This window comes from Notamacropus eugenii, chromosome 5, assembly GCF_028372415.1.
Source record: "Notamacropus eugenii isolate mMacEug1 chromosome 5, mMacEug1.pri_v2, whole genome shotgun sequence".
In the NCBI taxonomy this organism is placed as follows: Eukaryota; Metazoa; Chordata; class Mammalia; order Diprotodontia; family Macropodidae; genus Notamacropus; species Notamacropus eugenii.
Genome location: NC_092876.1, coordinates 2272125 through 2298890, shown reverse-complemented (window position 1 = coordinate 2298890; position 26766 = coordinate 2272125). Strand labels below are relative to the sequence as shown.

The window sequence follows — 26766 nt, the reverse complement described above, 5'->3', positions numbered from 1 at the left end:
GTCTGGTCCTAACTGAGGTATTTACATGTTGTCGCCTTTATTAGAGGGGGCACTCCTCAAAGGCAGGAACTTTGTTTTTGCTTTACTTAGTGTCTGAGTGCCCAGTCCTCAGCCCCTATGGTTCATAATCAGAGTAAAATTAAAAGGAGTCCCAAACCCTGGGTGCACTTAGGTACTTTTCTCCTGTAGCCCTGGGGGACACTTTACAAGCAGCAGTCTGACTGTGCTGAGCCCTACTGTGTACAATGCTCAGGGTTTCCCTCACAGTTCGGGTCCTCTGAAGGAGATCCCTAAGCTCATCTGGATTGTTTCCCAGGGGAGCATTGTATTCAGGTAGGCCCAGCAGGCCTTGGGAGGATGCTTGAAGAAACTGGGTAGATCCCACTTGGATAATTCACTGTGGCTGTCTCCTTCCTTGTCCCCAGAAGGCAAGACAGGGACAGTGGGAGGAAGCCTCAGGGAAGCACAGTGGTGCTTGATGCAAACATTTCCGGCAAGTCAGTGAGCCTGGTAGGGAATGAGCTGCCACCCCAGTGGTGACTGGTCACTGACTGCCAAGGCTGGAGATGCTTCTGATTGAGTGAGATGGGCTGAGATGGACTCTGAGGTCCCTTCTGCTTCTGAGATTCTATGAGGCTATGACTTGGATTCTATGAAGGTGAAAGGCAGATCCCCCTCCAAGTCCACCACCCCCCTGCACTGTCCGTGACATGGTCAGCCACAATCTTGGCCTCCGAATGGCCTCAGCAGTCACCTAGGCCAATCTATCTCTCTCCCAGGATGCCCTTCTCTGCGTCCCTCAGAAATGACCATCCTCCTGCCATGGGATAAGCTCCAGAGTAGGGGAGGTCAACCCCTGCCCAGGTAGCCTGCACCTCTTTAGGACAGTAGGAAGTATTTCTTTATAAAAGAACTCTGCCTCCAAGAGGCTCCCACCACCTCTGCCCCCTGGGCCAGGAAGAACCAGGTTGGTCCTGCTGTCAACCCCGGATGGCCTGCAGCAGCCATGTTCCCTGTGGTGCCTGTCTTCTCCAGCCTAGGACACTCTTTGACTTCCTCAACTCAGTGTCCACACTGTCCTCTTCCACATTCCCAGGGGCCTCTTTCTGGGAGCAAGGCTTCTGTGACCTTTTACTTTGTGGGTTCTGTCACAGATCTCGATCCCGTGGATCTGAAAGTCCATCAAACTCCACCCGCCATGTTTGTTCCCCAAAGACCCCTGGAGCCTCTCCATAGGAGGGAATCATAACATCAGTGCCAGTGAGATCCTAGACTCCCAGAATAGGGGAACTTGGCAATCAGGAGGGAAGCCCCTCCAGGCAGCCCATCCCCTTCTAGTTCAGCTCTCATTAAGGTTTCCAAATGAAACATATGTAAAACCCTTTGCACACCTTAGAGGTGATAAAATGCAAGCTATTAGTATTTTGTAGACACAGAGCCTAAACTGGGCTACTGTTCTGCCTCCCTCTCTTCCTCCCCACTCCCATCATCCCCACTGCTACTGATTTTGCCCATCTTGGTGGAGTTCCTAGGCTCAGACCTAGACTGATTCCATCCTGGGATTTCAGGGCTTGGATCAGGGTTGCCAGTCTGCAGTTTTAAATCCCTTCTCCTATTACTGTCCTTCCATACCTCCAAGATGCTCAAGATGCTTCAATGTCCCTCTTAGAAGACACCACCATTGGAAGAAACTAACCCTCTGACACCCTGTCTGGTCGAGGCCAAGCTTGCAGGCCCCAGGAACATCCAATCACTTACAGATTCCCAGGTCCTCTGCCCTCCAAGAGGGTCCACAGGCTCTCCTTTTGTCCCTAAGATCCAGATCAGTCCTTGAGTATGTAAAAGTCCACACACCACTCAGAGTATCCAAATGTCCTTCTTCACAAGTAAGGAGCAGAGGAGGGATGGGAAACTTCAGAATTCAAAGAAAAAGGAAGGAAGAAATCATGGGAGGTGCCAGAAAAGACTGAAATGGCATTTATCCAGTGGACCACACAGAAGGCTGAGAGTGAGGGCCCCATATGCCAGATCCTAAACTCCTCCATCATCCCCACTCTCTGACCTATCTTCTATTTCTCCCTCTCTATTGCCTACAATCATATGTCCTGTTGCTGTTTTTCAGTGGGCAACTCTCCATGACTCTATGTGGGGATGTTTTGGCAAAGATTTGCTATTTCCTTCTCCAGCTCATTTGACAAATGCAGAAACTGAAGCAAAGAGCCCAGGTTCATGTAGCTAGTAAGTGTCTGATTTGAATTCAGGAAGATGAATCTCCCTGACTTCAGGCATAGCACTCTATCCACTGTGCCACCTAGCTGCCCTGGTCCATGTCTTAACCATCCTTAAAAAACTCTCACTTGGTCTATACATCCACCCATCCCTGTCTACTGAACATTTTGAACAAGATGCTCTGTAGCTCTCTTAAACTCAACATGTCCCAAACTGAGCTCATTATCTGTCCCCAATCCCCATCCCTTTCCCTATTATTGTAGAGGGCCTCACCCTCCCTCAGGTTCCCCACCTAGAAGCCATGCTGGACTCCTCACTCTCACTCTCCAGATCCAATATGGTGCCAAAGTCCGTTGATTTCACCTCTGCCCCATCTCTGGTCCATTTCATCTCCACAACATCTCTCCAATATGCTCTCTTCTCTCTGGCACTGCTACTTCCTTGCTGGTCACCTAGAGTATGGAGAGGCATTCCTGTACTCCTTCCCTTTCTCCCATGGTAGAGAGGTTTGTCTCTGCTTTGACCATGGTTAGTCACTTAATTGGGGAAGAAATACAAAAACTGAACACACAATGAAGTCATGACACACTAAATCCATACTGGTATACCTTGCCTCCCAGCCAGATAAGACCTTTACAACCATCACGGAACTGACAGTGACAGTCACAGCCTAGGGCTTTTCTTGTTGATCATGCATTTCTTTCATTAACTAGTACCTGACCAAGGCTTTGCTCTTATCTTTTCTTGTTTGCCTTCTCATGATAACAACCTGCCCACATTATGCCCTGGGTACTGTTGACCTGAAAACTTGTTAAGAAAAGGCAACAGGCTAAATGCATACATTTTATGATTTAATTAATTAATTGATCAATTCCCTATTAAAGAAAACGGTAACATAATGCATTATGGAGCCAGAAATGTTCTGGCTACCCAGTACAGAAATCTTCTGGCTTATATACATTTTGCCGTGAGAAAGGAGTTCTCTTAGATAAACACACTGAAAACAAAGTATCATCAGTTGGGTTTTATGATCCCAAGCTATGGGCATCTTCTTTCCGTAGCATGTCTCTGTGATTTAAGATAAGGAAAAAGTCCCATCACCTGGATAACAGATATCCTCTCCTAAACAGGTCTTTGAAGTTGTTTATCTTAACAAAGTTTGACAAAGCTGAAGTCACATCCCAAGGTATTTGTGTTTTTCTCTTAACACTAGGATGCTAGAAGAAGGGTCTGGTAAGGAAGTCCCATTTGTTTGACATCAAAAGGCATCCTCTAAGTTAAACAAAGGGGACTATTAGGTTCAGGCTCTTCTTAATTCAAACTTTGGCCCTTATTAAAGTCTAAAATTTATATTAAATATTATCAGTACCCAAGGGGCTTCTGCAAAGGAGAAGCTACATAGGCAGTTCTGGGCAGTAACATCTGTCCCTGGACAAGGAGTGGAGGACATCCAGGACCAAGTTCTGGAGAGAAAAGCAGAGGGATCCCTGCTACCTTGAGAGAGGATGAAGTGGAGAGAGGACGGCTTGTCTGGCACCCTGCTCTGACAACATCTAGTAGTCCAGGAAGGTCACTGATGAACTGGGGTAGCGAGGGCAGCAAATGGCCTTGAGCTCATGTCAAATGAGAGTCAGTTGAAGGAGCTGGGCTTGGAGAGCCTGGGGAACAGAAGGCTCAGGGGGATGGGAAAGCTGTTTTCAAACAGATGAAGGGCTTTCCTGTAGAGGAGGGATGCCTTGGCCCCAGAGGGCAGAACTGGAAAAAATACAGAGAAATTTCAAAGACTTCAATGTAGGTTTTATGAATCCGTGTCTTTCCACTGGAAGGCCCAGATGTCAGGAATGCCCTCCCTCCTCACCTCTACTTCACAGACTTCCTCATGTGCTGCACATGCCCCCTCCATGAAGCCCTCCCTGATCTCCTTGCCTGTTGGTTGTGAGCTCCCTCCCAGGCTACCTTGCATTTAAGTACTTGGTGGTTTTTAATTTGTTCTGTTTATATTTATATGGGAACTTGTTGCCCTCCCCCATTAGAATGGAAGGGCCTTGAGGGAAAGGATTTGTATCTGTAGCCACAGCACCCAGTGCACTGCTTGGCACATAGTAGGTGTTTGTTGATCATCTGATCAGTTCAACGAGTGCTGAGGCGACTTCCTGCTCAGCACCATGCCTTCCAGGGGCTGCTCCTGCCCAGGGTCACCGGCACCATGTGGGGCAGCTCCAGCTGAGAGATCCTGTCATTCCCTCTCCTGGCTCCCACCCTGGGCTCAGGGCCCCCTGTGGGACTATTCAGATGAGCCAAGACCTTCTCTGTGTGGAGGCCCGTTCTCCACTCCACTGAAACTCTCATCTGTAAACCACCAGATCCTTTGTGAAGGACCAAGGCCAAGAGACAGACCCCCTAGAGTGCCCTGACCCTCCCATCCCCAGTATTCTCCACATGGCAACAATGGGTCAGCAAGGACCCTGGCCAGAAAATTTCCCACCCTTGATTCCAGAGATGTTCTCAACCTCTCAAAGGTGTCCAGGGAGATGTGCACTCATCTGTAGGGAGGATTCTCCAAAGATCAAGGGAATCCAGTTCATATTTCTACATCCTCCTTCCCATTAAAACCTTGGTCCCTAAAAATCATCCCTCCAGGCACCGTGACAGGCTTTCCAAACCCCTGCTATCTCCTGGTGGACCTGGGAGATCTCTGCAGCATCAGACAGCAGCCATATAGTACAAACATCCTCCCAAGGGGACCCTGACAATGCAGAAACCTTCCCTGGCATCCCAGTTTAAAGCACAATTATGTGGGAGGGTCTGGACTTCTCAGATCCTCCTCCTCCTCCTCCTTCTCTCTCTCTCTCTCTCTCTCTCTCTCTCTCTCTCTCTCTCTCTCTCTCTCTCTCTCTCTCTCTCTCTCCTCTCTTGACATTTCAACACATCTTCCTAGATACAGAATAGATGTACCTGTTGATCTGAAAACTTGGTTAGAGAAAAGGCAACATGGCTAAATGCATACATTTTATGATTTAATTAATTAATCAATTCCCCATAAAGAAAACAGTTACATAGCGCTATGGAGTCAGAGGTGACTCTGACTACCTAGTACAGAAATCATCTGTCTTAAGTACATTTTGCCATGAGAAAGAAACTCTCCTAATTAAGCAAATCATAAATTCAGTAAGACAGGACAATTAACAAAGCAATGTTAGTCAGGCCTTGAGATTTCAGGCTGGGTAAGCATATGTCTCGGTGATAAGGAAAGAAACTCCACCACTAGTAAGTGGCAGGCGTCCTGCCCTAAACAGATAATTGACATAGGAAAGGGTAAACAATGTTCAATAGAAATTACGACCTAAGATGTCTATATTTTCTTTACCATTAATATGCCATAACATAGTACATGTCTGTAGATAATAAGATTCAAAGGAAAGTCTCATTATTCAAGATATAGTGTCCTAGGTTAAAGGTCTCCTTAAGGAGTGTAGAGTCGGCCTTGGCTGGCTTTTGCTGACATAGGAAGAGGCACTCTCTGAGTTTACTTCAGAGAGAACAAAGAGATTATTCCAAAATTTTATATTAAACATTATCATACCCTAATGATAACAAAACCCTAACCATAAAGACTCCAAAGTAAAATACTAGAGAAAGCCAAAATTGAGAGGGAGGATCAAACTCCCCACAAAGCTCTTCTCCCTGCCCCCCAAGGGGAATGCAATGGGGGCTTGAGTCCATGGGAATCCCAAATCTCCACCAGGCCATCTTAACTTGGGCCCATAAATGTGTTTTTAGAAGTATTTTGATAGCTACATTTGAATACAATTGGTTTCCTTTGCAATTCTATATATTGTATTCTGAGGAGAAGCCTGCAGGCTTCACTACACTGTCTAGCCATCCTTGCTGGTGGTATTGTTCAGTGGTTTCAGTCATGTCTGACTCTTGTTGACCTGAAAACTTGGTTAAAGAAAGGCAGCAGGCTAAATGCATACATTTTATGATTTAATTAATTAATCAATTCCCTATTAAAGACAACGGTAACATAATGCATTATGGAGCCAGAAATGTTCTGGCTGCCTTAGTACAGAAATTGACTGTCTTAAGTACATTTTGCCATGAGGAGGAAACCCTCCCAACCAAGCAAACCACAAATTCAGCAAGACAAGATAACCAACAAAGCAATGTCAATCAAATGTTGGGATTCCAAGCTGGGCAAACACATGTCTCGGTGACAAGGAAGGAAATCCCACCACTAGTGAGTGGCAGGCTTCCTGCCCTAAACAGATAACTGACACAGGAAGGGGCAAACAATGTTCAATAGAAACCCAGGATGCCTATTTTTTCCTTATCATTAATATGCCATAACATAGTATGTGTCTATAGATAATAAGATACAAAGGGAAGTCCCATTATTCAAGGTATGTCATAGGTTAAAGGTCTCCAAGGAATGCAGAGTCAGCTTTGGCTGGCTTTTGCTGACATAGGAAGAGGCATTCTCTGAGTTTGCTTCAGAGAGAACAAAGAGATTATTCCAAAATTTTATATTAAACATTATCACTCTTCATGACCCCATGTGGGGTTTTCTTGGCAAAGATACTGGAGCAGTCTGCTTTTCCTTCTGCTCAATTTACAGATGAGGAAACTGAGGCAAGGAGGGTGAAGTGACTTGGCCAGGGTCATACAGCTAGGAAGTGCCTGAGGCCAGATTTGAACTCCCGTCTTCCTGCTCTATCCACTGCAGCACCAGCTAGCTGCACTTAAGGCATCCAGGGGTTCAGAATACTCACAAAAATAAAGTGTCAGAAGGCATCTTGTCCAACAACCTCATTTTTCAGGTGGGGAAACTGAGGTCCACAGGGGTTAAGTGATACATATGAGGCTATACGTACGTGGAGCAGTAGAAGGAGATTTGAACCCAGGCCCTCTAACTCCAGAAATGCTGCTGGTTTCCCTTTCCTTCTAAGGGATTCTCTCTTTTGATGGACCCCTCACCATGTCATGATACGGTGTAAAAATGACAACAATTCCAAGTGATCCCTTCCAGATATCGTCTGAGTCCTTCAGACTGTGCTTGCACAGACCTGGGCTCCAGGCTCTTTAGGTCTATTCGGACTCTGCCCAGCTGGGAACACCAGCATAGACACCCAGAGGCATGTGGGTGTCTATGTGGGTCTGTCTCTTGGCCTTGGTGGTTTACAGATGAGGGTTTCAGTGGAGTGGAGAACAGGCCTCCACACAGAGAAGGTCCTGGCTCACCATATTAGCACTCAAGCTCAACATATAGATTTATATATTCCTATTTATACATGCATACATATACATGTATGTGTGTGTACATGTATGTAACAGCCAGTATTTCTACAGCGCACGCACTCCATAGACCATCATTTCATCCTCACCACAACGCTGGGAGGCAAGTGCTATAGTCTGCAGAAAGGTAAACTGAGCAAGTCAAAGTCATGTGGCCGAGGCACGTCATGAGTCAGTCAGGGCTTCCTGAATCCAAGCATGGAGCTTGGTGCACTGCATAGCCTAGTTTCCTCACAGTTTACGCACATAGACACACATGCATATGTACATGCTACACACACGGCTCAGGGACAACATGGCAACACAAAATGTGCATGCACACATGCGTACACACACACAGTATTTAGGACATCACCTGTGATTGGTGAGTGTAATGTGGAAGAACATCCAGCACAAGTGACCTGAGGAGGAGCAGACAGGTAGGAGAAGCAGGAGAGGGAAAAGGGTGAGCAGTGTGAAAGGGCACAGAGAGCTCACAAAGGATGATGGCAGAGAAAACAGGGCAAGATGGGAATGGGGTCAAGGGTACCAGTGGAGGGGATGGGGTCAGAAAGGAAAAGGGACAGCATCTGACCAGAGACCAGAGCGAACAGGGATGGCACAGCGGCCCTTTGATCAGAGGCAGCAAGGAAGGAGGCTATACAGTAGACAATGTCACCTCCCTAGGAGGTGGAGGAGGTAAGGAGCAGGGGCAGAACATCAGTTAAGAAGAAGAGGTGTCCTGGGCACCAGTGAAGGCCTGGTTGACAAGCAGCATGGTTTGGGCAGAGGGCCCCTACTTTTGTACTCTCAGGACCATTTTACACTTTTAAAAATCGTTGAGGATCCACCTCCCCAAGAACTTTTATGTGAGTTATATCTACTGACATTTACCATATTAGAAATTAAAAATCTTAGTATTATGATGGAACGTTTTGACGTAGTGAACCCCCAGAAAGGGTCCTTCTTTGTAGCAGTGGAGTCTGGCCTTGGCACCAGGTAAGGTTGGGTGCTAGCCTCAAGCCCACCCCTTCCTAGCTGGATGACCAGCTCAGGCCACTCACTGAACCTCTCGGAGGTGATTTGCTCATCTATGAAATGGGGATGAGAATGATCTTGGTACCCACCTCCCATTTCCTGTGGAAAGCATCTTCATTCACTACTTACAAGGCTGGGGAAGGGCTTTGGAAAGTTCTTTAGAAATATCAGCACTATTCACGAGGAGACATTGGTCTGAGAAGTGGGCTCCTTCCAAGGGCTTTCAGGGCGCTTGGACGCACAATGGGGCAAATGGGGAGAGGCTGGGCCTCAGAGAGCCTGGGGGTGGTAACAGTGGACAACAGGACTGAGGAGACAGCACAGGAGAGCGTGGTTGTCTTCAGCTTCTGGAGCCACAGACGTGACTGTCCCTGTGGGGAGTGGATGAGGTCAGGTGAAGGTCCCCAGAGCTGAGAAGGCTGATGAGCCGAGACAGCAGGGTAGCTACCAACATGAGCATTGGGGTGCCCAATTGGTTGTCCTTTGTTCTTGAAGAGGACCAAAATGACATCACCATGATAAAATGAAATTTCAATGTGTCCAACTGTGGCTGATCAGACCAATACGTCCAATTACAGAAGTGGGGGGAGGGGAGATAGAAAGGAAGCTGCTGAGCCAGGTTCTGAACTCCCTTCAAATAGGACAAGGTGAGTCATGGGAACCATTGCTGGCCACTCATCTTTCTTTGCTTCCTTCCTCTTCCCACTTGGCTGCCCCTTTTCTGTCCTCTGGGTCGTAGTCTCCTATCTATGCGCTGCTTCCTGGAAAGTATTAAGCCCAAGGGCACTCCTGGTCTTGGTGGTTGGGACAGTAGATAACTAACTGGGCAGATGACCAAAAGCAGTCAGAGGCCTGGTCAACAAAGGGCAAGGCTTTGTCAACGATCGTGTTTGGAGTCCCCAACTGAGAGTGGAAAGTGGAGTAGACAGTCCCCTCAGTGTATGGCATTGATAGGTGGTGTTCAAAGGGTGGTTGTATCTGGTTTTTAATGAATGTGCTTTATATAGCTAATAGAAAGGAGACAGTGAACTTGAAATGGGGAGAGGTGGCTGGTGTGGTGGTGGCAAGGGGAGGGTCCAAGAAGCCCCTGTCCCAGAGTGGAATGCCATGAGAAAAGGTCTGGCAGCTACTGGGAAGGTTTTCCAGGAATGAGGTATCTTCTAGGGAGCACGTTGATGTAAGAGTGGGAGAGGAATATGTCCAGGTAAGAGAGACACTTGTTAATGAGAACAAGGGTTTGAGGGGAGGCAGAGCTGGGCACAGAGGCCCAGAGGTAGGAGAAAGATGTTCAAACTCTAAGGAGCCAGGAACATTGAATCACAAGAACTAGGACAGGCAATTGGAACCAGGGTATAGGGACCTGGAAGGTGATAGCAAAGGCTGTCATCCACTGGTTTACTCTCAAGCACCACTGAAGAGAAAATGGGGGGGGGGGGGGGAGCGGGAGGGCTCTTGGGTCAGCCAGAATTCCCAGGGCCTGGCTGAATGCTTCCAGGAGGGTGGACGGCAAGACGGCCTGGGCCACGTGACGGGCTCCTGGTCACCCCCCCTCTCAGCCAGGCTCCAGGTACCACTGCCTCATTGTCCCCTTCTGCATCTGAACGCTAGAGAGTGACCGCAGCTCAGGACACCCTTAGGGACAAGGGATGGGCAGGGGGGCCCAGGGGAGGGATAGGCTTTAGGTGAAAGAAGAGGTGAGCAGTAAAGAGAAAAATGGGGAAAGACTTGGTTACGCTGCAATGTGGCAGTGGGCTGTGATTCTAGAGACCTTGCCTGAAGGAATGCTGGTGGCTGGCTGCCCTTCCCCTCCCCTAGAAATGCTACTCTAGAGCAGGGGCTGGTCTCTGCATTTACACTGCTTTAAACCTTGCTCAGAATTACGTTCCCCGTCATTCACTTGAGTCCTGAGGGCAGATGACTCAGTAAAATGGGACTAGACTCCTGTCTGGTGGCTGGCCATGGAAATTAGTAGCACATTTAAAACCACTAGGTCAGGAGTTGGGAAGATTCGAGTTCAAATCCAGCTTCCAACACTTACTGTGTGACCTCGGGCAAGTCACTTTAGCACTGTCTGCCTCAATTTCTTCATCTGTAAAATAAGGATAATGGTAACCCCTGCGCCCCACGGGATAAAATCGGCCATCTGTAAAGCACACCTTACATTGTCCCTCTGATCCCAAGGAGTTTACTTTACAAAATGTCCCAACAGGCGGGTGCTCGGCTTCTCACCAGTTCAAGGCTTTGTGTGGAGCTGCCGCAGGACAGGGAAGGGGTGGGGAAGGGTCTCTCCCCCCGCCAGGTTGGCCCCCCAGAAGAGAATCTCATTTGGGGTCTCACCTTCCTTTTAATCACTACTCCAATGAACACGTGCCATCTAAATGCTGTGTCCTTCCACACTGCTTTTGATTGCTTTAGGGAAGCGTCCAATTTACACCAGAAAAAGGAAACGCATTGGGAAAGGCCACAAAGGAGCAGGAAAGACAGTCCTGGATTTAGAGGAAAGGGATCTGGATTCAAATCCTAGCTGAACCACTTGCAGTGGTGTGTGACTTTGGGCTGAGACCTTGCTCAGCTCCCCCAAACCCTTGGCCACATCCTGGATCCTGGCATTGCCCACAAACACGACACCTGCATGGTTACTCACCTCCATGGTCTGGAATTCTGGAATCCTGTGTAACTCACTGGCTTTTCCCCTTTCCCCCCACCTTCCCTAACACAGCCCAGCTCCTCATCCCCATGACCCCTCAGTTCTCTCCCAGGCCACCTCCCCTTCACAGACAACTCTCCTGGTCATTCTGACTCCTGTCCAGCTAAGCCTCAATCTTGGCTCACTTCACTTTCACACCTGCTGCGAAACCCAGGTGGAGGATGCTGGAGTCCCTGACACTTTGTATCACACAACCTGGAGGGGACCCTCAATTCTGCCAGGCAATCTTTTCCCCTCTCCCTCCGTCTTCCCTTACCAAACTGCTCTTGACTGGTATGGTCACCTCCAGGCCTTTGACTCCTCAGCTCTCTCCCAGGCTCTCCCCTTGGGAAACCAGTTCCAATCTGCACTGTCCTCTTTTCTTGAATCCCTGGCCCCTCTTATCCACAAACTTGCCCAGATGGATAAAATCAGAGCATTCTGATTGGGTCCACCACAAGTTAGTTACACACCTGCCCTGGGCCCTCACCACTACCAAGCAATCCTCTCACATCTCCCTTGGAAGCTCACTCTTCCAAATCTCGTCTTCTTAACCCTCCCATGCCTCGCCCTTGCCCTCTTCTCTCAGCTGAGACTTCCCCCTCATATTTTACAAAAGATGGAGGCCATTAGCCTCTCCTGCCCCTTCTTGGTCATCTCCTATCACTCAGGTGCCTCCTGCCACTCCCTTCCTGCACCCGTCTCCCACACTGAGGTGGCCTGACTCCTGAAAAAGGCTGACCTGTCTACCTGTTCAAGTGTCCTTCCACCCCATCTCCTCCAACAGACTGCCTCCTGCCAGGCCCACACTCCCTCATCTTCAATCTCTCTCCTGGTTTCTTCCCTGATGCCTACAAGAATGACCTTATCTTCCCCATCCTTAAAATGCCCTCCTTGATCCTTTCATCCCTATGTCTTCTCATCTCTTCTGCTCTTTGAGGCTAAAATCCTGGAAAAGGTCACCTACAATTGGTGCCTCCACCTTCTCTACACCTTTTAATCTCATTGGTGCTCATTCTGCTAGACCTCTACATCTTTGGACACTCCTTAATCCTGTCTTCTATTGGGGACACTGAGCTCTCCCTTCCCAGTCCTCTCCCATCCAGGGATACTGGCCTCTGGGCGGTATCCATCTCTCAGCTCTGGGCATTCTCTCCAGCCGTCCCCCAGGACTGGAACACCCTTCCTCCTCTCCTCTACCTCAAGACCCAGCTAACATCCCACTTCCTACAGGAAGCCTCCCCTAGCCCCTCTGAATCCCAAAGCCTTCCTTCTCTTTTCCTTCCTATGTATGTATCCTGCAGATAGCTGGTCTGTACAGTTGCTTGCTTGTAGTCTCCCCCAATGACCGTAAGTTCCTTGAAGGCTTCTTTCTGCATGCCCAGAGGCTGGCACAAGTAGGTGCTTCCTCAGTACTTACTGACTCGGAGAACTTGGGTGCTGACCCATGCCTGCCACACTGTGATCCTGGATAAATAATGAAGTCCTCTGGGCCAGTTTCTACCTCAACAAAATGAGATGACTGACCAGCACCCCGAGAGCACAAGACTGCTACATACAGACGGCCCTAGTGAGTGTCTGGGGCAGAACTTGATCTTGAGTCTTCCTGACTCCTGGCCTAGCACTCTACACCATGGCACCCTCTAGAGGCCATAATTAAGCATTGGACAGGGTGGGGGAGGGGAGGGAATGGATTTTTGTGGCCAGAGCATGTATGAGAAAGAGTTCTCTATATGACAGCCCTGTCAAGGGAGCCTCAGGGTTGGAGAGCTCACCTCCTACAAGACAGTTTCAATCATGTCTCCGTGGTTCCCTGGGGCCCCACAAGTCCACTCTCCCAGGGACCAGAGGTCCCTGAACTGCCAGTCACTGGCTAGACACCTCCTCTCATCCTTAAGCCCCTCTCTGTTCAGCTCCAGCATCCTTCACCCAGGGCTATAACCGATGGCCTCCTCACTCTTGGCCAAGCCAGGGCCAACGCTTGCCTGTTCCCCCTTCTCTCTGCTCTACTGCCTCCCTTACTGCTGTCAGTCCAATTAGTTTTCTTGCTCTTCCATGTACCCAATAATGCGCTTCCTGTCTCTGGGACACCCTCCATCCTCCTGTGACCCCTCACTCCCATCCTCTCTTCTGCTGTAGAGACAAGATCAGAAAGGCTTGGGGAACAGACCACCTGTCCTTCCTCTCTGCACACGGGCACACAATTGACATTTAATAAATGCACTCCAGGTCTCTCAGGTTCTCATCCACGGGTGGGGGACTGCTCGAAGGGTCACCCACGGTCGCTTCTTTCTCTTGGCTGCTGCTTCATGAAGGGCTTCTATGTATCGAGCTGTCCACTACAGTGACCAAAGCACTTTCAAACTGCTGGCCCCACATCACTCCCATTTTCTACTTGAAAAATCATTTTTTAAAAAACCCAAGTTTCAGATTTTGGGACCCTCTCACCCAAGGTTAACAATCCCTCAAAATGTCCTAACACCTGACAGGGCCAGTCCAAGGCCCCTGCAGCCTTCTCCTGTGTACAGACCAGAAAAGGGTTTGCAATTCAAACCCTGATCTACTGAACCCAAAATGGGGCCTTGGATGCCACAGTGAGGCTGAGGTTTCCAGCTCCCCTCCAGGACCACCCCTGCTTATGTGGGACCCTTCGCCTAGAAGCCTGAGACAGGGCGTGACTCTGGACTGGCCTTTTACACACAGCTTCAATGATTTTATTGTGTTCTTGGCTTCAAATTCTATTTTGGGGCGGGGTGGGGGGGCGGGCATCTGCTCACAGCCTGTGAGGAGAGGCCAAGGGTGACCGCCCACCCATCCTGGCCCATCCTCCTGAACACAGCCAAGTCCAGCTCTTGGCCTCTGGCCTCCACAACCAGAGTCCAGTCCCCTTCTGGCCCCTGTGCCTCAGCCTTCTTTTCTCAGGCCCTTTCTTCCAACCCCTCCTTGTCGGCCCAAATGTCTGGGGCTCTCTCCTTGCCTCCTGAGAGTGGGCTCCATCTGAAGGGTCAGGGGAGGAGGAGAAGGGAGTGGCCGGCGATGGCCCAAGACAAGGTGGGCAGCAAGCGCCCTATCCCACGGGCCACGGGGCAAAAGGCCCGCCCCCAGCTGCACCGGGACCAGAGGGGGCTGGGGGCCGCCCATGGGTGCGCTGGTGGCGCAGCACATGCTCCCGCCGCCCGAAGCCCTTGCCACACTGCCAGCAGGCATAGGGCCGCGCCCCGGAGTGCGTCTTGTGGTGTCTCACCAGGTGCTCCCGCCAGTAGAAGGTCTTGCCACAGTCACGGCAGGCATGTGGCTTCTCTCGGGCCGGGCGGGGGCCCGTGCACAGGCCCAGGGTGGGTGTGGGTCCGGTCCCTGGGGGTGGGCCCGGGTGAGTGCCCCGGTGCCGTCTCAGGTGCTCCTTGCGGCGGAAGGCCTTCCCGCACTCGGGGCATGCATGGGGCTTCTCGCCAGAGTGGCTCTGCCGGTGCCTCAGCAAGTGGGCAGGCTTGAGGAAAGCCTTGCCGCACTCAAGGCACGAAGCAGGTGTGGCCACCACAGCCGCAGCTGGGCCCAGGAAGCAAGGAAGGCAGGAGGGCAGTGATGGCAGGGGTGGGGGACTGCCAGGTTCCTGCTTGTAGGGGCGGGGTAGCTCCGAGGAGGCTCCAGGGACAGGGGCAGCGTTGACACTCACAGCCCCCGAGGGTGGCTCACCTCCTGCTGGAGCAGAGACACAGAGTTGGGGGGGGCCGTTGGGGGCAGAAGGAATGAGGGTAACACACACAGAAAAGGAGCCCAGAATGCTGGCCCTCACACCCCCACCCTCTGCTCTGAGTCCTGCTCCCGGGGTCAAATTGCACCAAGGAGGAAGAAAACCAAGATTTGTCTCAAGAGCCCCCCAAGACCCTCATGTCCAGATGCCAGGCTTTTGGACACAGCCTATTTATGACAAAGGCCTGAGGTTCGGGAGCAGCGGGATAAGATGCTGGTGAGGGAGCCGAGACCAAGATCAAAGGGGGCAGGAAGTCAGAAGGCCAAGCCAACTCTGCCCTCGGGCTGAAACAGCTGGCCTGTGCGCCCAAAGACAGATTACCCTGATCATGGAAAATGGGAGAGGGGCAGGGGAGGCAACAGAGGCAGGTGGGAGGGGAGGGTGAGGAGAGGGGGACAGGTGGGAGGGGGCAGCAGGTGAGGAGAGAGAGACTGTGAGGTGACAGAGGACAGGTGAGCAGAGCCACTGGTGATCCTGGCCCCGAGCAGATGCTGCAGAAAGGGATGCAGGGATGACCATGAGCGGAGAACAAGTCATGTGGACCGGGGGAAAGGGGAGGGCCTGGAGTGTCTTCCTGCATTTTAGCAAAGCCTCAGACTCTGCACTACCATCCAGAACAATCCCAGTGCCTCCTCCTTCGCTCTCACATCCAGACTCCATATAGTACCAAGGTCTGTGAGCTGCACCTTCTCCCCAGTTCACCCCCTTCTCTACTCTGCTCCTGTCCCACTCTGGTGCAGACCCTCACCTTCTTATACTTGGACTACACTAGTAGCAGGGCCTGTCTGCCTCAGGTGTCTCATCCTTGGCCATCCTCCAGCCACCCAATGGATTTTTCCTAAAGCCCCCATCTGACTCTCCCCTCCAACCCCAATGGCTCCCCATCATCCAGGATCCAATACAAAATGCTCTGCTTGGCACTCAGAGCCCTCTTCACTCTCTGGCCTTCTCACATCTGACTCCCCATCGTAAACCCAATCCAGCGATGCCAGCCTCGAAGCTGATCCATCAAAACCTGTCTCCTTACCTTGGGCATTTTCTCTGGCTGGCACCCAGGCCAGGAGGGCTCTCCCTCTGCCCCCACCCTTCTCCAGGAAGCCTTCTTCATCCCCATTAATACTAGAGCCTTCCCTCAGTGGTTTATCTCCTACTCAGCCTTCAGAGCTTGTCTTTATGCAGCTGCTTATACTCCCATTTAAAAAGGCAAATGATTAGAAGGCACATAGGAGAAGAAAGGGCCAGGGGTCCATGCCAGGTAAGGGACAGTTCAAGGCCTGGAGCACGATGCCTGTCTGTGGGGGCTCTAATGGCTGGCCTTGGCCCCCAGAGGCTGAATCCAGCTAACACCAGACACTGGGGAAGGTTACCTTAACACTGAGCACTGTCGTGGAGGGGATGGGGATGGAGATCCCTCAGAGCTGGGCTACGTGGCTGGGAAGTCGTTGGTGCTCTCTACCTGAGGGAACCTTCTTGGTAGAGGTCCTCTAGGGATACTCCAAGGGCCTGACTCCCCAGCTCAAAGTCCTTTCCAAGGACCCCCAGCAGCAACTCTGGGCATTTTCCCAAGTGGTTCCCGGCACTCACTGTCATCTTCCCCTTGTGTCTGCGCAGGCCAAAGGCTCCCTCTTCTCCAACACGATACCTCCAAAGCCTGCCAGCCTTCTGGGCTGCCCATCAGCTGGCTGTCCACTAAGACTCCATGGCTCTTCCCCGACCTTGTTCCTGACTCTACCTCCCACCTGGCTTTCCAGCCACTCTCCAAGTCCTCTGTCCCAACCCCGTAATACACACAGCATCAGTGCAGACTGTGAGGCTTTTGACATTTGTCTTTGGACTACCAGCCTGGGCTGCTCTGTAAAAGGGGCTTGAACTGAATTTCTTAAACCCAAACATCAATCTGACCTGGAGAGCTTCACCCCAGTGCCCTCAGTGTTCTGGAAACTCCTGGCTTTGGGCCATCTGCAAACAGAATGACCAGGCCCCAGGACATGGCATGAGGGAAGGGTCCAGTTTGGGGCCCTGGCCTAGCTCTGCTGCCAAAAACCTCTGGCAAGTTGGTCTATAGAATGTCTTATATCCTCCTCCTCCTCACTGTCCACAGAGGGGCTGTTGCCGGGGATGGAGGCGGTGCTTAATAAATGCAAGTCAACTTGCTAACCACCAGGAAAAGGCCATCTGGCCCAATTCTCCCCTCCATGAGGATCCTCACATGGCGGGTAAGCAACAGTCGAGTGTGTAAAGGAGGCTTCCTGCTACTAGTGGTTAGAAGCACTTCCTGACACCCTTCCCCTCTTTCTCTTCTCCAAGATAAACATGCCCAAGGCCTGTGACCCAGTGGTGTCCAGAACCAGCCATGACCTCAGGGGAGGGAGGGAACCAAGCGCCTGTTAGGTTTCACTGATAGCAGGGCTCACACACAGTCCAGGAATGGGATCCTGAGCGCTAGAGCTCTGCAATGGCGGCCAGGGAGGAGGTGACCTGAGCGAAGCCAGAGGATATGCAGCAGATAAGGGGAGGGTTCTAAGAGCATGGGAGTCAGGTTTGGGGCTGCACACAGCATTGAGTTTGAGGCAGCACTAGGGCTCATGACAGGCTTCACAGAAGGACAACTGCCCATGTCTGCATCCGCCCAGGCCCTGTTGCCTGCCTCTCCTATTTTCCTGTGGAGTGGGGAAGGCTGCTTCTCACCTAGTGCCATCATCCCACCATCTTCCTTCCCGGTGGGGACTCCAGGGGCACCTGTCATCTCTCGCTGTCCCCTGAGCTCCTGGGGCCGATCCTGAGACGTCACTGGGCCCTGAAACAGTGGGAAAGCCTGCTTAATAAGTGATCATTGGAGGTGTGCCTTCCCCAGCAGAGTGGAAGTTTCAGAGGTTGGAAGGGTGAGGTGAACTGCTATTAAAAGCCTCCCTCCCCTGCACCTGAGGACCTTAATGATTTACAGCCATTTTTTGGGGGTGGGTGACAAATGACAGAAGGACCTGGGTCCTAGCTCCATCTCTGTCCCAGACTCATCTATGTCGAAAGCCTTGCTACCAACCCCCTAATTCACCGCACAGTAAGACAAGGAGATAAGAAGCCACGCTCTCCCAAGGAACATGAGAGCAGGCAACTGGTGGAGGTTAGGAAGGCCTGAGGAGTAGGAGCGAAGCGTGATAATACAGTGATGGCAGCTCCTCATTCCCCAGGGCTCTGTTCTTCCCCGGCCCTTCAAGGAAGGGAGCACAAACTCTCACTCTGCAGGCAAGGGTGATGGGGCCTTGGCCTTGAAGGTGAGATGACACCAGTCCTCAGGGACCTTTCCTGTCTGTCCCTAGGCCTCCGAGAAAGATGCATTCCACAAGCGTTTTGACCACTTTCCTCCTGCCCTCACCCAGTCAAATGTGCCTAGCCCACAATGTCTCAATCTGGAAAATACGGACATGACCAATCCTCATCCTGGGGAAGAGCCCTGTAGGGGAGCCACTGGTGGCCTCAAGTCCTGGGTGCTGTCCCTGCTCAGGATCTTTGCCCCAGGATGTGCAGTAGAGAACTTTGCCCATCAGAAGGGGAGACCCTGGAGGGCAGTACCACCTCACTTCTTGGTCTGCATTCCCCTGCAATATTTGTTTCCACGGCATGTGACCTTTTCTAGCTGAAGACCTCACTATTCTGCTAGGTGCTGTGTCTTGGACAGAGACTTTCTCACAACAGCTCTGTCTACACCGGCATCCACATAAGCCTCCCTAAGCTCTCTTGACCATGGAAGGGGCCTCTGTCTGGGAAAGCATCTCATAAATGGGGCCAGAATTTGGTTTGGGAACGTGACATGCCTTCTCTATATCCACCCAACAAAGTGACCAATGTAGCTCCCTCATGACTGGAGGCCAGGGGCATAAAGCCCAGCAGTACATTGATAATGCATTTTGACTTACTGTCAATGTAACTTTGCCTCTTAATAGAAAGAACTTTCACATTCATTAATATACCCATATGACTTGCTTAAGTCACATGGAAACCTGAGTCACATGAGTCAAGTCACATGGAACAGGAAGGGGTGGAGCTACAGCAGAGCTGAGAGGAAATCGGGTCAGAGAAGTCAGAACTGAGGGAGAGAGAGAACAGGGAGCAGGCTAAGGAGAGCTTCTTTGTCGGAAGCCAAACAGAGGAAAGGCTTGGGGATGGTATTGCCCTCTGCATTACTACTGTGTATATGTTTTGGTTACTAGGATGGATTTGGCTTTCTGGTATCTGAATAAATGTCTTGATTCTGTCTTCCATGTGGAGAGTGCTACATTTCACGATTCAGAATTATGCTGGCATATTCATGGCTGCCACAGGTGCTGTGAATATTGCATTGGTGCTACAAATGGCGACAAGGATGGGATTGTGAAAAATCAGGCCTCTATCTGAACACAGAAAGGCACAGGGTGGGAGGATTTGCCTTATTCCTCCTTGACAAGAGAATGGGCTAAAGGCACAGGGCTCTGTGAAAACTGGAAACCAGGGCTACAGAAGGGAGAACGCAGAGGCTTAGAAAGATGTTTGCAGGGAATTCCAACAGAACAGGGGAAAGAACTGGCAGGGGTATGTAGGAGAGGCTAACTTTGCTAACAAGGTATCACCTTATGTGTATAAGCAAAGACAGGCTGCTGGAAGAGAAGCTCTGATGGAAAGGGAGTTGGCTGATTTCTAGCAGCTTTTTATCTTGCAGTGTTAAAACTCTCCTCTGGAGAGCAAGCTAGAGAATTTCAGGTGGTGGGAGAAAAAACTTGTTGGTTTGGCTCACAGGAGGTGAAAAGTTAACAGAAGGAAAGTGAATGTAGTCCTTGCACAGGCTGGGCCAGGAGGATGTGTGGGAGGAGAATGAAACAAGTGAGGCTGAGGTTCAGCCCCTACTAAGAAGGAAGCAGGAGAAACAAGGGGCCCCCACAGTATTGGAGGGGGTAATTAAGTATTCTGCTCATCTGGAAGTCACAGACATTTTGAGTTGGCTCACCCAAAAGATAAAAGAATCACTGGTACTTCGGATGGTGAGAATTAGTGAAAAAGATCAATTTCCTCGAGAGAGATTAAATAGCCAGCAGATCCAAAGTCAGAACAGGCTGTCAAGCAAAGAACTGTTTGCTGCTCTGTTGAGAGGAGGGGTAGATTTTGGAACAATAGATGGCATTCCAACTGACGAACTATGTAAAATGTATCAAGGAAAGGGGCTTGATATTAGAGTGGGCAGGGAGGTAGGAGCCGCCCGGCAGATCCTTCTGAAACACTGTATCCAGGTTCCTCAGGCCTGCAGGCAGAATGCGGGAATGGGCCAGGCCCCAGCTCAGACGAAAGGGGGTGTAGCCAGAATGATGACCCCCAAGCTGCAAACTGGAGAACAGGAAGCAATTGTGAATGAGGGCTCCAGAAGATGGCTGACCCTAGAGCTACCCTGCTTCTGGTTACGTTGCCTTGTTTCTTTTTGGCTTTTTGTCTGTTCACCTTGTTTGTCAGATTTGTTTTCTGCAGCTTACTACCCTCCACCTGCAGAAGCCTGATAGCTTGGGCCAGATGTCACCCCTGGGCCTGGTGTCGGCCAAGCTCTAGATGCCAGCTGAAGAACTGACCCCTCGAATGACGGGCCTACTGAGGCAGGGACAGCTCTATCATCCAATCTCAGCAAGCAGTAGCCATGGAAGAAGAGACCTTTGCTCCTTACCCCAAGATTTGGGGCCCATCCTTTGCGGAGGGGAATGATGGGGTGCTTCTGCTCAAGCCCACCCCTAAGACATTGTTTTAAGTGCTTATTTTGTGTGATCCCTGTTAAAGTTCTGTTGATACCAACTGCCCCACTGACCTATGTAATGGATAAGAAAGATCTTGGGGTCAAATATATTGATAACGTGCTTTTGCTTCTTAATGGGAAGATCTTTCCTGTTCATTAACAGGCCCATGTGATGTGTTTAAGTTACATGGAAGCCTGAGTCACATTAGTCACATGGAACAGGAAGAGGCAGGCCTAGAACAGAGCTGAGAGGAAACTGGTCAGAGCTGAGGAAGAGAGAGAAAACAGGAAGTGGGCGAACACAAGGGGGAAAGCTGGTTTGTGGGAAGCCTAGGGATTGGTTTTCTCTGCATTGTTATTGTGTATAGATTTCTTACTATGATGGACTTGGTTTTCTGGTGTTTGAATAAATGTTTTGGTTCTGTCTTCCATGTGGAGAGTCTGTTGTATTTCTCAATTCAGAATCGTGCAAGCATATTCACAGCTGCCGCAGGCGTTGTGAGTATCACTGTGGTGCTACAAGCATCTCCCCCCCACCCCAGGCTGCCCTAACCTTGTAGCCACACTACGCTCCGACCAAAGGGCACGCTTCTCTCCTTCTGACTCCTCAGATGTCCCTGCTTTCCATCTTTACCTGTCCAGTCTGTCCCCACGATGGGCTTTGAGGCCCAGTTAAAATGCTCTGTCAGGAGTCTGGAGACCACACAGTCCAAGCACAGAGGGCTAGCTGTTGGATCTGGCTCAACAGTGGGCAATGGGGGTGACATGGAGGCTTCTGAACTGCAAGGCAGGCCCACGAATACATTCAGGGCACCATGAGAGTATAGCGTCTGTGCCAAAGAGGTCCACTTTCACAGATCACAACATCTGTTACGGTGAAGGGTTCTCTGGATGAAGAGTTTGGAGACAAGCTGAGCATTTAGAAGAGAAAGCCTGCCTAGAGAAGGGCCCAGGAGGAGGATGAAGCAGGGGAAGGAAGAGCAGTAGAGGTGACTCAAGTGGAGGGGAAGGAAGGCATCAAGGCACCAGCAAAGAGACAGGGCTGAGCTCACCTGGGGATGTCCAGCCCTGGCACCCCTGAGAATCCACTCCGAGAAACAAGGACTCACAAGGCAGGAAGGCAACTCTCCCGGAGGCCTGTGGTCCACACATGAGGAGGGGCTTCAGAGCTCAGCCCCAAAGGGTACGGAGGATACAGATGAGCTGGCAGGAGGGAGGCCTGGAGTTCAATTCCAGGGCCTTCATATGATGGCTCCTATGGGCCAAGCTGTTCACACTCTCCCACTCCCAAGAACAGAACCAGGGTTTTGGGTTCCATGCTCGAGGCTCTTGGTGCACCCTCCCTGGCCCTCAAACGCTTTCAACCCAAGGAAAGAAGGAGAAAACTTAAGACAGTATGGGTGGGCACAAAGAGGAGACAGTCTGTTCTCACAGAGCCCAGAGCAGGGGCTCTTACACCCACCCACTGGGCAGTTAACATTGGTCTCAGCTACACCTCAGTGTCCCTCAGTTCTAGACTGAGGGTAGTTACTCTGTCTTGTCATTCTCTAAGCTGACTCTATCCAAATTCTCATCTTCCCTCTAGTAGAAGCCAAAGAAATATTTGTCGGCCTGGCCCCCAAGCCATGATCTCGTTTAAAGAGAAAGAAATTAAGACCGAGGGAAGGAAAAGGACGTTCCCACCAGTAAGACTAAAGCAATCCTGAGCATCTGCCAGAGTTAAGGTGGCCTGGTTCTGTCCTCCTTCGTGAATCCCTACACATTCCCCAAATCCTGACATTTGCCTCAGGGAGGTTAAAGGGACTTTGAAGACCAAGTTCAAACTATTATTGGACAAAGGGGAAAAGTGAGACCCAGGGAAAGGAAGTATCTTTGCAAAATCCTCCTGCGGTGAAAGGGGCCAAGCTGTGACTCCAGTCTGGGCTTTCCACCTTCCAGCCCAGCTGGAGCTTTGTCTGCTGCAGCACAGACCCCATCCCTGTGCAGAGACAGAGAGGAGAAGCCCAGGGAGGCTGGAAAAGAGCCAACTGCCACCCAGTAGAAACTGGCCTGCATGTGTCAAGTCATAACATTTTCAAAATGGAAAGAGATCGTGTCTCTTTCCAAGTCTTGGGTCTAAGCAAGTGACAAAGAGAAAGCAGGCAATCTTGAGCATGTGAGACCAAATAGCTTCTGTGTGTGTAGATAGCAGGAAGAAAGGAGGGAAGGAAGTGGGAGAAATGCGGGTGTCTGACTCCTTGTGCATCCAGGAGAGAAGCCAAGGAGAGCCGTGAGCACACCTTTCAACTATTCATCTTTCAAAGTTTTATAATAGAGATGGCTTTGTTTCTCAATTTATTTTCAGAGATGGCTCTTATCCTGCTGATACTGAAACAAAAGACAGCAACAAAAATTTATTCAAAACATTTACAAAGACATGGTCCCTGGCCTCAAGGAGCTACCAGCCTAGGAAAGGCTCAGACACCCACGCAGAAAAGCCAACAGGTGCCAGGGCCAGCACTTGCCTGGGCATCACCCCAAATGCGGCTTGTACACTAGGAAGGGAGGCAGCAGGCCAAGAGAGGACCACCTGCACAGCCTCAGGGACCAGTCCCAGACTGGCTCCAATTACAGGAGAGGCTGAGGAGAGAGCCTTGAAAGCCAGACATGACAGAAGCAACGAAGGAGGAAGCACTGAGGAAGAGAGGACAAACCTGATCAACACCAAGTTGGCACTGCAGAGAAGTAAGGCCGTCCCCAAAGGCCCCCAGGCTATGGCTGGGCCAGCAAGGGCCCCACCGGTTGGTGGTGGTGGGGAATGACAAAAGAATGAATCCCTGCAGTCCCTGGGGAGGTCCTAGGCTTGGGTAAAGACCTAGAGACAAGCTCACTCATAATATCTAGAGGTTATAAAGCTGGGAGAGACGGCTTGAACCCTGGCTGACAGAATGAGGCTGCGACCCAGTGAGGGCAGACTAGGACCATGGACCAACTCTGATAGAAACCAAATTCAAGGGACAGAAATGTAAGACAAATAAGACTGGGACGTGGCTGGAGAACTTGGTACAGAGCAGTAGGGGGAGCGCCCAGGGCCCAAGGTCAGAGGGCTACTCTGGACAGCAGGGACAAGGGCCCCGGAGTCCCTCTGGGGGAAGGGGACACACACAGGGTGATCACTGGATGGAACAGGGAGCCAGGCTCTGGGCTCTGGCCTTTAGCACAGGGTCTTGCTCATAGCTCAAAGGGCCAGAAATCAGGTCAGATTAATTAATCAACAAGCATTTACGACCATGTACTAGGCCCTGAGTCACAGAGAAAAAATGAAATCCACCCTGACCTCTAGCTCATCTTCCATCAGGGAATGAAGTGACCACCAAGAGATATCTAGCTAAATCAGACCCCCTCCAAGGCACAATGGACAGGCATTGTCTGGAGTGGGGCAGCAGAGAAGGTTTCCTGGAAGAGACAACATTGATGCTGAGTGGTTAGGATCCTAGGGATTCTGAGTGGGGATGGGGGTAGACTCATGGAGCGTGTGCGTGCGTGCATGCATGTGTGTGTGTACGCACATACGTGCCATGCGGAGCCAGGGCAGCCTCTGAACCCATCAGTGGTCTGCTTCAGAAGCTGAGGGCCAGTTAAATGAAGTGTGGTAGATCAGTAGAGGTCATTCCTAAGTAAAGGCAGCAGGATGCTCCTGAGGGACAGCCCCGCACTGACCCCCTGCGAGTCACGAGAGGTCACTTAGCTTGATGGCAGCAGCCTTGGGCCCTCAGGGCAGCCTGGGCTCCCCTCCAAAGGGGAAGCTTGTAGGGGATCTTAATGAAGAAAAGAGACCCCACTGCTCCTCCCACAAGGCCCTCCTGACTCAAAGGCAACCAAGGTCTGGGAAGGGACTGGCTGTGATCAATCAAGATGAGGCTTCCACTTCTTCAAGGAAAACCCAACAGTTTTCCAGCCCTGGACACAACTAGGTAAGGTGGATTCATAGAGGTAAAGGTGGGAGGGGAGAGGAGAGGGAGAGGGAGGAGGAGGCAGAGAAGAGGCAAATGGGAGGGGGAGGGGGAGGGGGAGACAGGGAGAGGGGGCAGGAGAAGGGGAGGCGGATGGGTGGGAGAGGGGAGAGGTTGGGGGGCCAGGGAAGGGAGGGCAGATGGCAGGCAGGAGGGCCCCCAACCTGTCCCTGTAAATGACTGTGGACGGAAGCCCAGACTCCCCAGGTATCCCCAGTACAAGATCGAGCCCCTCTTCCCCTTTGGGGAGGCAGGTTCTCTCCCACAAGAACACAAGAATCACCCAAGTCCTGCACAACACCTCGGGTCCCTTTTCCTCCTCCCCCCCAGGCTGCCCTCTGATGCCGCCATCGGAATCACCCCAAGGAGATGGGCCAGACCGCCTCTCTGGGGGGAGCTAAGTCTGTGTCCTCCCTCCCTCCTCTGTCAGACCCTGGGACCCCAGCCGCCCTCACTAGTCTGGGGAAAAGCTAGGGAGGATGGCCACAGCCCTCAGACAGCAAAGGCTCGCAGGGCTGTCCTGGTGAGGAAACTGAGGCACGGAGCGCCTAAGTACCCCATCGCGCCGCCCCTCCCCTGGCCCTCGGCTCACCCACAGCTCCTCCAGCAAGCTGACGGCCTCCTCGCCCGTCTCAGGCCGGCGGCTGCGGACCCAGGCCTGGATCTCGGCTGGCAGGGCGCTCAGGAACTGCTCAAGCACCAGCAGCTCGAGCATCTGCTCCTTGGTGTGGATCTCGGGGCGCAGCCAGTCCCGGCACAGAGCCCGCAGCAGGCCCAGGGCTTCTCGGGGGCCCGGGGCGTCCCCCAGGTGAAAGTGGCGAAAGCGGCACCAAGGAGAGTCGGGGGCCAAGGCCTCCGTGGCCCGGGCTTCCTGCTTCACAGAGGCCCCCTGGGGGGGCAGCAGCGGGGGCGTGACCTCCATGGAGGGGCAGCAGCTGGAGCCTGGGGGAAATTGAGTCTCAGAGATCACACCCGGGCACCCCCCCTCCTCCATGTCCCCCTCCCCCTCCTCGGCCTTCCGCTTGCAGCCCTTCCCCCAGGGCTCCAAGGGGCAGCCCTTCCCCCACCGCTAGGGGTCTGGCCTGAATCCAGATCAGAAAAGGGCTTGGACCTATGGGGCAGGAAACTGAGACCCGGGTTCACATGGCGAAGTGAGGGGCTGGAATTTGAACCCAAGCCCTCAGGAGGGCGGTGGAGGTGGGAAAAAAAGGAAGGGAGAACGGAATACTGGGAGGGAAGTGGGGGGCTGGATAGGAGGAGCAAGGAGAGGGCAGGGGAGTAGGGTGAAGGGCAGAGGGGGGAGGGGCAGGTGGAAGGGAGGGTAGAGAAGGGGGAGGGGCAGAGGAGGGAACCTCAAGAGGTGGAGAAACCGGGAGAGGCAGAGGGGGAGGGGCGACGAAGGGGGAGGGGGAGGGGGAGCAGAGGAGGGGGATGGGCAAAAGTGGAGGGATAATGGGGGAGAGGCTGAGACAAGAGGGAGGAGCAGATATAAGGAGGAGGGGCAGAAAGGGAGGTGGGGCAGAGGGGGAGGGGAATAAAGGGGGAGGGGCAGAGGAGACGGAGGGGTATAGCAGGGGGAGGGGCAGATGGGGGAGGGGGAGAGCGTGGGGCTGGACAGGGGGAAGGGAGGTGGTCTGGGGTCCGAGAGGCTGGGATCCCCTCCCTCACCGCCCCGCCCCCTCCCCTTTGTCTCCCCCCCGCCCCCCGGGTCTCTCACCGCGGGCACGTCTGTCCGTCCGCCCACTTCCCTCTGAGCCCGCGCCTGACTCGGTGTCGGGGCCCACGCCCGTGCCCGTGCCCGTGCCCGTGCCCGTGTCCGTGTCCGTGTCCGTGTCCACCGCTGGGCCCCCCGCCCGCCCTCGCGCCCCCGAAAGCCCCCTCAGCCTCCTGCACATGCGCACAGGGACACACAGGACTCAATATCCCGGCAGCCTTTGCGGCGAGATGCGCCCAGTTTTCTGCGGGAACTACACTTCCCAGGAAGCCTCGCGCGAAGGTACGACTCCCCATAGGTCGTTCGCAAGCGAGAGGCGGGGAGCCGTGGAATGCG

At 52.0% G+C, this 26766-nt stretch overlaps 1 protein-coding gene across 3 annotated transcripts; it reads right to left on the bottom strand.

The window, feature by feature from the left end:
* Positions 1-6203: 6203 nt before the first annotated feature.
* On the bottom strand, positions 6204-26626 carry ZNF444 (zinc finger protein 444). 3 transcript variants are annotated; one of them, XM_072615843.1, is made up of 4 exons: positions 26434-26626; positions 25309-25658; positions 17667-17775; positions 6204-14926 (listed from the first exon to the last, which is right to left on the bottom strand). In XM_072615843.1, exons 1-4 carry the CDS (start codon positions 26609-26611, stop codon positions 14295-14297), a joined length of 1269 nt encoding a protein of 422 aa, XP_072471944.1. In that variant the 5' UTR covers positions 26612-26626; the 3' UTR covers positions 6204-14294. The 3 variants fall into 3 exon arrangements, with proteins under 3 accessions (XP_072471944.1, XP_072471945.1, XP_072471946.1); XM_072615844.1 differs by having other exon boundaries at positions 6204-14923; XM_072615845.1 differs by lacking the exon at positions 26434-26626 and adding an exon at positions 25828-26100.
* Positions 26627-26766: the final 140 nt, after the last annotated feature.